This window comes from Astyanax mexicanus, chromosome 25 (assembly GCF_023375975.1).
Source record: "Astyanax mexicanus isolate ESR-SI-001 chromosome 25, AstMex3_surface, whole genome shotgun sequence".
In the NCBI taxonomy this organism is placed as follows: Eukaryota; Metazoa; Chordata; class Actinopteri; order Characiformes; family Acestrorhamphidae; genus Astyanax; species Astyanax mexicanus.
In genome coordinates, this window is record NC_064432.1 from 9,928,714 (window position 1) to 9,940,754 (window position 12,041).

At 38.7% G+C, this 12,041-nt stretch overlaps 1 protein-coding gene across 6 annotated transcripts in view; it reads left to right on the plus strand.

Annotated features, from left to right (window-relative positions):
- Positions 1-549: 549 nt before the first annotated feature.
- Positions 550-12,041, plus strand: part of rapgef2a (Rap guanine nucleotide exchange factor 2a) — a 107,943-nt gene continuing 96,451 nt past the window's right edge. For 4 of the 6 annotated variants that reach the window (XM_022681772.2, XM_022681775.2, XM_022681773.2 and 1 more), the window contains exon 1: positions 553-1,341. In XM_022681772.2, coding sequence (XP_022537493.2) covers positions 1,273-1,341 — 69 coding nt within the window. In that variant the 5' untranslated portion in view covers positions 553-1,272. Of the gene's footprint in view, positions 1,342-12,041 lie in introns of all 6 variants that reach the window. The other 2 variants (XM_022681778.2, XM_022681774.2) reach the window with 2 other exon arrangements.

Here is a 12,041-nt window from a genome sequence, read left to right on the forward strand (position 1 = left end):
ATTTATAGTTAGAACAGCACTGTTGATATAAACTCATGATTACAATAGAACTACTGAGGTAAACTCATGATTGGAACAGCATTGCTGACCGAAATTCATGATTAGAATAGCACTGTGGAGGTAAATGTGTAGTTATAATAGCACTGCTGAGGTAAATTCATGATAAGAACAGAACTGCTGAGGTAAATGATCGATTAGAACAACACTGCTGAGGTAAATGTTCGATTAGAACAACACTGCTGAGGTAAATGTTCGATTAGAACAACACTGCTGAGGTAAATTAATGAATAGAATAGCACTGCTGAGGTAAATTCATGATTAGAACAGCACTGTTGAGGTAAATTCACAATTAGAGTAGCAGTGCTAAGGTAAATTTACAATTAATACAGCAATGCTGAGGTAAATTCATGATTAGAATAGCACTGCTGAGGTAAATTTATGATTAGAGAGTGAGTTTGAGTGTAAATTAATTTACTCACCACTAGAGGGGAGGAACTGCCCGCTTCTCCAGCCTCCAGTCCCCCCCTCCCTTCTCTCTCTCTATGTTTCTCCTGAATCAGGCCGCTGACTGGCTCCAGTCTCGCCCAGCGGTGTTACAGAGCGGGCGGTTATCCACCGGTCCGGCCCGCGGTCAGCGCCTGTCCACTGCGCGGCTCTTTAGACGCTTTAAGAGGGAACTGTTGGCGGGTTTGGGTCTTTTAGACACGGGCAGAACCTGACTGACCGACCGGCCTCACAGAAGCGTGTTTACTGCCTCAGCGGCGCGGATTCCCCCGCGGATCCGGGGCTAGCGGTGGGGTATCGGTGCGGTTTTTGGCTGTTGGGCGAGTCTGGCGACAAAACAATGCGGGAAAACGGGACCTGGGCTTTACCGGCGAACCAGCAGAAGAAACCGTAGCAACAGAAGAAGCGTTAGAAGCTCCAGCTCCTGTTAATTTGGATGTGGACGTTCGGAAAACGTTCAGAAACCGTTACAAGTGCGGAGGAGTAGCCCGGTGTGCTGCGCTGCTGGATGCGGGGACGCCCCCTCTGCCTTCAGGCAGGGAGTTCAAATTGAGCCCGAGGCTCCCAACGCGGCCTAGCTTCTCTCACTCAAACATTCAGTTACATATAAACAGTTTTTTGCTGTTTTTGAGGAACTGCGGGAGTTTTTCTGGCTCCACTTATTTACAGAGCAAGTCGAGAGCTTTAGCTACTGTGGAAGAAATGCTCTGAGAGTGGAAATCGGTTTAATAGACTTTTTCTCGGATTTCTTTTTGGCAAACCTACAGAATGGCGTCTTATGTGGACAACAGCTTTCGGCAGGCGATAATGAGGAGCCCGGCGGAGAGGACGCAACAGGTACGAGTTAACAGTTTTCCCCAGATTTTTATAGCGTATGTCGCTGTTTTTGTACTAAACGGGCTCTGTAGTTTCCAGTCGTGGGGAAGGACGTTTTCCACGACGTTTTTGCCGAAGTTTCCACTGGCTTGGCTAATTTTAGCCGCTTCACTGAACATTAGCTGCGATTACTCACGCAGAGGGACCGTTAAAGCTGGTGATGACTGAGCTCTCATTACATTACACTACATAACGTTACTTACAATTACATTATATTACACTACATTGCACTAAATTACATATTACACAAAATTACATTATATTACACGAAGAAAATTACATTACATTGGACAACACAAAATCACATTACGTTACATTACATTAAACAGCACAAAGTTACATTGCATTGCACAATTACAATACATAAAGTTGCGTCACATTATGTCCATCCACTTGATATTAAAGAACATTGAAGAAAGCGTCAAGTGTTTAAGTCCTCGACACCTTGATTTGAAGATATTTTAGCCAATTCCACTGGTTCCAGTGGAATGAGCTAAAATTCTATAATCAGCTTCAAAAAATGGTGTAATGTGATGTTTAATGTGCTTTGCTATCAGGTTCATCTCTCACTAGTAGCAAATGTTAATTTATGAATGTGTATAATTGGAAAACAACCTTTGAACAACCTTGATTTCTTGACATCAGTTGAAATTCTGACATTGGTCCAACACATTCACCTTAGGTTGGCTTTGTTGTTTACGCTTTATAAAATGCAGTAATTAAATGACTTTGGTAAGCTGTTACTGTCAATAGTGTACAGTATATATATATTTTTTATTATTTAATCAACATTCACATAAACAGTTGTGAAAGAAAATGTGTGTTTGCTGCCAAAACCAGCATTGGGATCATTTAACACAGAGTACTGAAGCTATTTGACTTTATATAGAAAATAAAAATATAGAAAATGAAAGGTAATTTAACGTAAAGAGTACCAGTATGTTTGCTCTCTGGGTTTGGAAACAAACTGGTTTAACCTTGGTGGTTTGGGCATCTCTGAAAGCCGTTAATCTGTAAATTTGACCTAAAACTTTATCAGATTTTCACAAGTCTATCTACTAAAAGCAAATAAAGAGAACCAAATCAAACAAATCAGAGAAAAGTAGTAGATTTGCTTTTTAGTTATTTGTTAAAGAGAATCTCCAAAAGCTTTACAGAATTTTGATGATTCTCTTCAACAGATAAATAAACAAGCAACAACAATCAGATCTGATATCAAGTTCTGATATCGGAGCCAAATGTTTATTCGTCTTGCACACATTTGTTTTGAGATATTTTAGCCCGTTCCACTGTACAATACAGCTTTTCACCTCTTGAGTTGTTGGTAGATTCCCTCCTTTGAACCTTCTACCTTTGCCACTCCCAGATGCTGTATGTAATATTGTATCGTTTTCCTCAACAAATAAATGAGCAACCCTAGTTGTTTGATTTGGTTCTTGTTATCTACTTTTAGGACTTCTTTAGGTAGGATTTAGGTGAAGTTTATCTGAAATAAAACGTCCAAAAATGTTTTGTATTTCCAACCTTTCAAGCACTCTAAAGTAGATGGTGGGATTTTTTCCTTGTGGTTGGAATGTGGTCTTATTTTAGCTCCATTTCTGACTCAGTACTCCAGAGCTTGAGTTGCTCACCCTAATTAAACCAGTGCCAGCCGGTCTGATGACATCTGTCTGAATTACGCTAACTTGTTATAATGTTGTGACACCACACGTCATCTTAATTCCTGTTTCCCATCTATCGCTCTGTCCTCTTGGCCAGAAGCGCCAGTAAATTTGTCGCCTGGTCCCTGGAGGCTCTTGAGGGGGGTGAAAAAAGCCCTCAGGAATGTGAGTGTGTGAGAAACACACACTTAAAGGAATGCAGCATGTGTGCCTGCCAGCTATATCTTTTGAGTCGGACATGAATGAGCAACTAGACGCGTGCCTGCATTCTTTTTGGACGTTTTTGGGATTGCTAATGTGTTTTTGGGAATCAACTGTAGTGTTCCCACCAATTCTCCAAGGTTCCTACACTAGCTATTGGTATTGGCTAGTGTAAGACAAGCTCTATTGTTTGAGATATTGTTTGTTTATCAATGTTTATTATTGATATCATGGCTTCTGACTCAATTTGGGGATTTTTTGGAAATGCGTAAACTCCTTTCTAAGTGTTAAATCCAGCCTTACACTCATACTCGACTCCCTGCGTACCTTATCTTGTCGCATCTAACTTCCTGTTTATGTCTGACACATCAAGTATTCCCTTTCTGGCAGTTTTCATACATTACTCATTGGCTTATCTCCTAGATCTTCTCTCTGGATGATGCTAGTGCCTTTTGTTCTTTTAAACTGCCTTATAAGCTGGTACTGCTTATGTAAGAACTACCATACTAGTTTTGAGTTGTTTCAAATCTTGTGATTGACTACTTTGATGGGGCTATTATCATGTCCCATGTTTTTTCCATGTCCAATGGCAGCTATAGACTTTGTGGGTTTTGTTTGTAGTTTGAATTTTTGTACAGACAATTTTAACCAGACATTACCGATCACAATCGATTGTTGAAGAGCAAAGTAGGTGGTAATGCCTTGTTAAATGCCCAGAACTCGCTCCAACTCTCAGTAGGGGTGTAACAGTAGAAAAATTTGACAATGCACATCATGAGAACAACGAACCCATGTTCTGTTTATGAAGCAAGTGCAGGCCAAAGAGCCAGTGGGCGTAAGCAAAGGGCGCAGTATGTGTCGTATGAGTTGTGGGGTGCTTACTATGGTCACTAAAAACAGAACTTTATTAAAAATATACAAAAAACAATTTTAGTGAAGAGTTTAGTCTAGATTGCCTAAATAAACGGGTGAATAATTGTTTATGCTTAAAACAGTAAAGAACTTTTAAGAAATAAAAAAGTAAAAGGCAACGTATTTTGTTCCAAATATTGTGAAAAAAATCTAATCATGAGCATGAGCGCGTCATTACACCACTATAGCTCAGTAATTAACATCAGCTTTTTGTCAGTATGCTGGCCAGTATTCCGCCTCACTTACGCGATAACACCTCACAACTTATACAGGCGTGGGTGTTCCAAATACATCCCTTAAGATAACACTTCACGTTCAGTTTCTTACATATTGCTGTCCCATGAATTAGAATTTTTGGGATATCAGTATTAAAGGTGTTGCAAGATATTAAACTCACATAAAGCTAATTTTCAGTTAATTTTACTCATGAAAAATGATATGCAATAGTAATAGTCAAATATATAGTAGTAAAAGTAGACATTGTCAAAGATCAGATCTGTCTCTTCAAGCTGTGAGAACGGCCTTCGTTTGTTTTGATGCTAGTAATGGATGTGTAGTCGCTGCGCTTAACACACACAAGAGAAATTCCTGTGATTCATCAGGGCATTCATTAACCACCATTGATGGATTCGGAGGCTTTGTAGTGTCTGCAGTGTATACACTGCATTACACATCTGACTGGCTTACATGAGACGTTTTGCCCAGGTTGTTACATTGACGCAAGAGCTGTACAGAGTATTGTGCTGCTTAAGTGTCAGCGTAACAATTTGTTGTGCATTTTATTGTGGCCACATCACATTTTTCGCATCATTAGACATGTCGGTTTGTTATTTTAGGGCTTGTCAGTGTATCTTTGCTATTGTAGTGACAGAAAAAGTATGTTTTAAACAGCTGAAAACATTCAAACTCGCCTTGCACAGGGTGTAAGATGGGGCCCTAAGGGTGCTTTCACACCTGCCTTGTTTGGTTTGTACTTTTTTGGACTCTTCAGTTTTGGTCCGAAACAAAACAAAGGGCGTGAAAGGGTCGTAAACCATGGTTTGGACCAAGGAACCAAAGTTAGGTCCTACCATGGTCTGTTTTTTTTTTTTTTTTTTTTTTACCCTAGCTTTCACTCTTTGTATTTAAAAGCTTGCACTAGTGATTGCTGTATCTTCTGTGACTGTAGATTAACTCTTATTTAGACACAGAAATAAAAGAAGAAAAAGAAAAGCAAGATGTTTACGTCTGTGAAAAGGAAGTTGAACTCTGGCAGAGATGCAGAATTTGGCACAAAGCTAATAAAAGAGCAACACACCGAACTGACAGCATTCTACAAACCAATTAATGTAAAGTATAGAGAGTCTCTGTCCATGTAGATGGTTACAGAACGCAATAAATTACTGTTTAGTAAAACTTAAACCAACCAAATATACAATGCAACCAACATATGTACCATGGTGTACCAAATATACAATGTAACCCCCCCCAGTACCATGCATGCCTAATTAATAAAGATCCTTTTACACGTATGCTTCAGGTCACTTTACACTTTCTTTGGCCATTAGCTTCGACTAACTGGTCAATGAAATCAATTATGACCTTTGAAACAGAGATGTCCTGACCCTGTTTATTGCCCTTGATCCTGCATTGAGCGCCTAAATATTGAGCATCCGCCAATACTAAGCTCTGTTAAAAATAATAAGCCCTGCTTGTGGACTGCGGAACTATAGTAAGTAACGTTAATGGAACTAGTTTAGATTGCTGTGTTTGATTCCTTTGAAATGTTATGGTAAACCATTGTTTTGAATATGTATGCTTCCTGATGAACATGAATAGTGTAGCATCATGTATTAGGTTTTGGTATAGACTATAGCATGCTGAGAGGGAAAGCCTATAAACGGCAGTTCATTTTTTACGCTTTACTTAGTATCACTTATCTTGCTTGATATCACCAATGGTCTGATGTCCAGCTAAATATTTGAGCTTTAGAGGGCTAGGTTAGTAATTTTAGCTGAGCTAACATAGCCTTAGCATTCGTTTGTTGACCGAAAGGTTGGCTGCAAATATTTATTAGCATGCGATTTGTGTATTTTATGGTCTTTAAATGGATTTCTATAGTACTCTGAGGGGATTTGCTGCATTAAACCAAGTTATGGCATTGGTATATGCGGTTTTGTTTGTAGTGGAAACACTAATCAGGTTTTTACATGTTTTTTGATAGCAATGACTTCATAGGCAATTGAGTTGGTAAATTTCCCCATAATCTTAAAGGTAATTGTTCAACTATTAGGTGTAAGAATAAGAAGTATTTTTGAAACTTGGGTGTGAATCCTTTTTTGCAGTCAATCACTGCAATGTCTGTAGTCAGGAAACAATGGAAAACCACCAAGTGCTGAGCTTCCTCCCCTGAGATACGTTCTTGCTCAGCAAGGCCTTTAATGCAGCTGCATTCAGTAGCAGCTTGTTTGTGGTTCCTTCTTCCTCTTCAGTTAGCGAATGTTTGTTATAGTTCATTACCCATCTGTACAGTGAAGTGCCATCTTGTCAGTTTCTAAGCAATTTGGATCCAAGCTCTTTGGGTTGCGAAATGAGAGTTCCCAAGAACTGCTACCAAATGCTAGTTCAACATTAGCAGACCTTTTATCTCCTTAATTTAACAACATGAAATATGTGAAATAATTTAGTCAAGCCTGTAATGGTAACTATTTTTGTTTGGACTATATGGTTTGGTTTCTCTGGTCTGAATTAGTTGATAAATTTGTTTCCTTGGAGTGTTTCCCCTTCGATTTGGTTTGTTTTCACACAGGCACAAACGTAAATGCACCGAAAAACGTCCCCACAAACCACATAAGCGCAATGTCTTCTCTGATTGGTCAGAACTGTCTGTCGACCACACCCACACAAATTTTATATATATATATACATATATATATTTACTTTGTTGTATAATATTAAACTTGGGTGTTGTGTGAAGCATTCAGCAGACACAAAGTAAAAATACAGAAATATAATAAAACAGTCATGGTCATAATATTCTAATGATCGTGCGTGACAGACAGCTGTCTATCACTGACGGAAAACACGTTTGTTTTCTTTACCATAGCAACGAGCACAGCTTTTTGCACCTTTTAGCTTTATTCTGGCTAGTTTTGGTTGCTCAGACTAGAAGTTATGGGACAAAGCTTTTTTAGCCGTGTGATTGGTCGTAGTTATGCTGATGTCAACTTTTAGCCCACTTTTAGCCTCGCCCAGTGTAGAGTATGTTCAGAGGAGAATGATAGCGGTTAAATAGGGCAAAATATTTTTTAGATTTATGAAAGATACTAATAAGAAATACTTGCATGTTGGGGACCAGAGGAGCCAAATAAAGGTAGAAATAAAATTCTTTTTAAGAAGCAGTAAACATGTAGATTTTTAGAGTAAAAAAATGAACTCACCTTGCTGAGAAAAACTGAATGGCCAATATTGAGGTAAGGGACATTTTAAGGTCATATCTGTTTATTGATGAGTCAATAGTGTAATTGTTTTGACCGGCCTAAAGGTATTAAAGGGTCAATAAGGACTATATTTTCGGTAGTAAATGATAAAATGATCAGGATGTGTCATCAGATATTTAGTAAACATGTTAAATTTTGCATTGTCATTTCTTGACAGCAGAGCTAAAGCCAGTATTTTATTACTAGAACTGTGTGGTACATCACAGAAATAGCAAGCTAACTGCTAACTGGATAAAGTTAAATAACATTGCTTGTGTAGGTTCAGTGTCCTCAGCTTGGCAACCCAGGTAAGCTTCCCATTTGTTGAGCGTTGTTTTGAAATAGTTTGAAAAAAAATTTGAAAGCTGATAGTTTAATACTGATCTTTTACCCGAAGTTGATGTTGTGTAACTAGTGCAGCTCCTGCAGTTTCCTCATGCTGTTGTTTTCACAGCTCTTACAAGAAACGGCTTCAGACTGAGACGTCCCTGCTGGAAGCTGAGGAGGAAATCTTAACAATAGCTGAAGTTCCTGAGATTGGCATTGATAGTGCTGTGTTGTGTTTTAAAAGCAGCCCTGGTTGAGCTGATCTGACTGGGGGAAATCCAGCGGCTGTTGATTTTAAAGTGTTTTTTAATGAAGAAGAAGTGTATTTACTCTCCTGACAAGTCGAAAGTTTGTGTTACCAACCTCTCCACAGAGCGGGCGACGCCCACAAGCACAAACATTTGACTGTAAGAACAATGCCAGGCTGGATCTGTGAATGTGAAAGTCTGCAAGATTCAGGATGTTTTTGTACCAGGCTAGTACAAGAAGAGACGTGGGAGCAGGGCCAAGCTCCAACACCTTTAAAAACACTCCGAAATAACTGTAGGCTTTTATATAAGAAGCAGGAATTTATCTCACAGGAAAGAAAACGCATTGAGCCCCCAAAATACAGAATTTACAGTGGAAGTTCCAAGTGAAAGAATATTGGGTACACAAGAAAAACTTTGATACATTTGACTTTGATTGATGATACATTTTGAATGAGCACTCTTCAAAATGTTTAAGGGGACCTCTCCATACAGCAGCGGTCCCCACTTTGTTGTCTTTTAACGTTTATGGGGACCTCTCCATACAGCAGTGGTCCCCACTTTGTTGTGCTTAAATGTTTATGGGGACCTCTCCATAAAGCAGTGGTCCCCACTTTGTTGTGTTTTGGCTTTGCAGCACACCTGAGCCAGCCGATTCGGGGCATGGAACAGTAAATATTAAGGTGAATAAAGAGTGGTAGTTGATGGAAAGAGGACTGAAATCGGCAGTCCATGACCCTTAATTTGAACAAACTTCAAACTACCAGTCCAGGAATGTGATGTGTAAATCATAGAACATAGGCAATGCAAGATGTCAAAGATGGGCAATATAGGCAAAGTTAAGCATGTCAATAACAATATAATTTATTGAATAATAAGTGCTGAAGTGCTACTTATTGAAAAATAAGCAGGTAATCAAGTACTCCTTATTAAATAATTAGTAGGTACTCAGTTAGTATTTTAAAATTATCACTAGTGTCACTAGGTATTGATTATTACTAGTAATTATTTACTACTTATTAAATAGCAGTTGCTGAAAAGAAACTAAAAAAATTAATAATTAGTTGGTATTGAACAATTACAAAATTACTATTCAACATTTAATACTTAGTAGGTCATAAAGAAGCACAACTTATTGAATAATTAGTAAGTACTAAATTATCACTACTTGGTGTAAAATTACCAGTTATGTGACTACTGCTTATCAATGAATTTATATGTACTGTATAGGTACTGCTTGTTGATTAATTGAGCAATAATACACTCGAAGTTCGTGCTATAACGTGTAATATTGGCACGAACCTGGAGTGTTTTATTGCGATTATACCACAGTTCCGTTATTGCTGTTTATGGAAAGCTTTAGAGTTAAAGAGGAGGACAAAATATGATCTGTTTGATTTATAAAAGTCAAGTAGTTTTCCCAATTTTACAGCAAGTACAGATAATAGATATGATAAAAGAGAATGGGTGACACTATGAGTACAATACAGCAGGGACACAATAGACATACATGAGACAAAAACAAGATGCAGTAGTGTGGGGAGAAATAGATATATAAATATAAGTGATAAAAAAAAGAAATAGATATATAATATAAAAGAGTGGGAGACACTATATGTACAAAACAACAAGACACAATAAACATACGTAAGACAATAGTGCAATATTGATGGTGATTGAGATGGAATGACAGTATAAATAGTATATATATAAAATATATAAAAAAACTCTACGAGTTAAAAATAGTTCCATTACTGCTCTGTTTGTAGCTGCATTGTTTGGTTTGTAAGCGCTGCATCATTGCTAGGTTACCTGTATGTGGCTAGTGCTAAATAGAGTAAATAGTAAATACATACTACCTTTGAGTAGTCAGTATTTACTCAGTGTATAATACTTTAGAGAATTTAACAGTTAATCAATAGATAGTACTTTTGAGTATTTAGTAGGTACTGATTAGATAGTACTTTTCAGTGTTTAGTATATACAAGATAGGTAATACTATTAAGTAATTAGTAGTTACTGTATAAAAAACTCCTTTTGAGTAATTAGTAGGTACCAAATAAATACTATTTTGAAGTTGTCAGTAGTTACTGAATGTATACTACTTGAGAGGAGTTAGTAGTTACTGTATAAAATTACTTTTGTGTAATTAGTAGGTACTAAATAGATACTACTATTAAGTGATTGGTAGTTACTGTATAACAACTACTTCTGAGTAATTAGTAGGTACCAAATAAATATTATTTTAAAATATTTAATAGTTACTGAACTGCCAGAGCTGCAGGTCAGTCCTCAGTGCTCATTCTTCTGGACCTCTCGGCCGCATTTGACACAGTCAACCATGACTTCCTCCTAACTATACTCTCAAACATGGGGATCGCAGACAATGTGCTGTCATGGTTCAGATCGTACCTCGCTGGGCGCTCGTTCAAGGTGTCGTGGCAAGGACAGCTGTCCTCAGCCCGCTCCTTATCCACTGGGGTTCCCCAAGGTTCGGTACTGGGACCCCTTCTCTTCTCCATATACACCACCTCTCTTGGTCAGGTTGTCCGCTCACACGGATTTTCCTACCATTGCTTTGCTGATGACACCCAGCTATACCTGTCGTTCTCACCTGAAGATCACTCAATCTCTGCACGGATATCGCAGCGTCTCTCTGACATATCCTCATGGATGAAGGAGCATCACCTTCAATTAAATCTCTCAAAGACTGAACTTCTGGTTATACCAGCAAAACCATCTTTTCAACACAAATTCTCTATAAGCATCGACTCTCTCTCTCTCTCACCGACAAAGGTTGCTAGGAACCTGGGTGTTCTGGTTGATGACCAACTCTCCTTCACGCACCATGTGGCCTCAGTTGCTCGATCCTGCCGTTTTGCGCTCTATAACATCCGAAAAATTAGACCGTTCTTGACGCAACAGGCCACCCAACTCCTGGTGCAAGCGGTCGTCATCTCACGCCTCGACTACTGCAATGCCCTGCTAACTGGCCTCCCGGCCTGTGTAGTAAAACCACTCCAGATGATCCAGAAGGCAGCAGCACGTCTGGTCTTCAACCAGCCAAAACGGGCACATGTCACACCGCTGCTCATTGAGCTCCATTGGCTACCAGTTGATGCGCGCATCAAATTCAAAATTCTTACAATCGCCTACAAGGTGATGACAGAACAGGCTCCTTCCTACCTGCACTCGCTCCTGAAGGCTTACGCTACCTCCCGGCCGCTGCGCTCCTCCAATGAACATCGCCTCGCTTTGCCAAACACTCACACAAAGCAATCCAAACTGTTCTCATACAGAGTTCCCCAATGGTGGAACAAACTACCTTCCACTACCAGATCAGGAGAATCTCTCGCTATCTTTAAGAAACTCCTGAAGACAGAGCTCTTCAAAGAGCACTTACTCTCCTAACACCTCTAACAAACTAACTAATTCTAACCTCATCTCCTTCTTCCCCTCCTTCATTCCTCTATCCTATTATTCCCCTTTGACCTCCTTTTATCCCTATCCAAAGATGTTTTACCTTTAAACTTATTTTACATTGTACTTGACTATTGTAAGTCGCTTTGGACAAAAGCGTCTGCCAAATGTAATGTAATGTAATGAAATGAATAAAAACGTATTTTGAGTAATTGGTAGTTGCTGGTTAGATACCAATATTAAGTAATAAGTAGTTACTGTATAAAACTACTTTTGAGTAATTAGTAGATACCAAATAAACACTATTAAGTAAAGTAAATAGTAGTTACTGATTAAAAACATCTTTTGAGTATTTAGTAGGTACTGAGTAGATACTACTTTTGAGTAATTAGTAAGTACTGAAGAATTAACATTAATTCAAAAACGTGGGCACT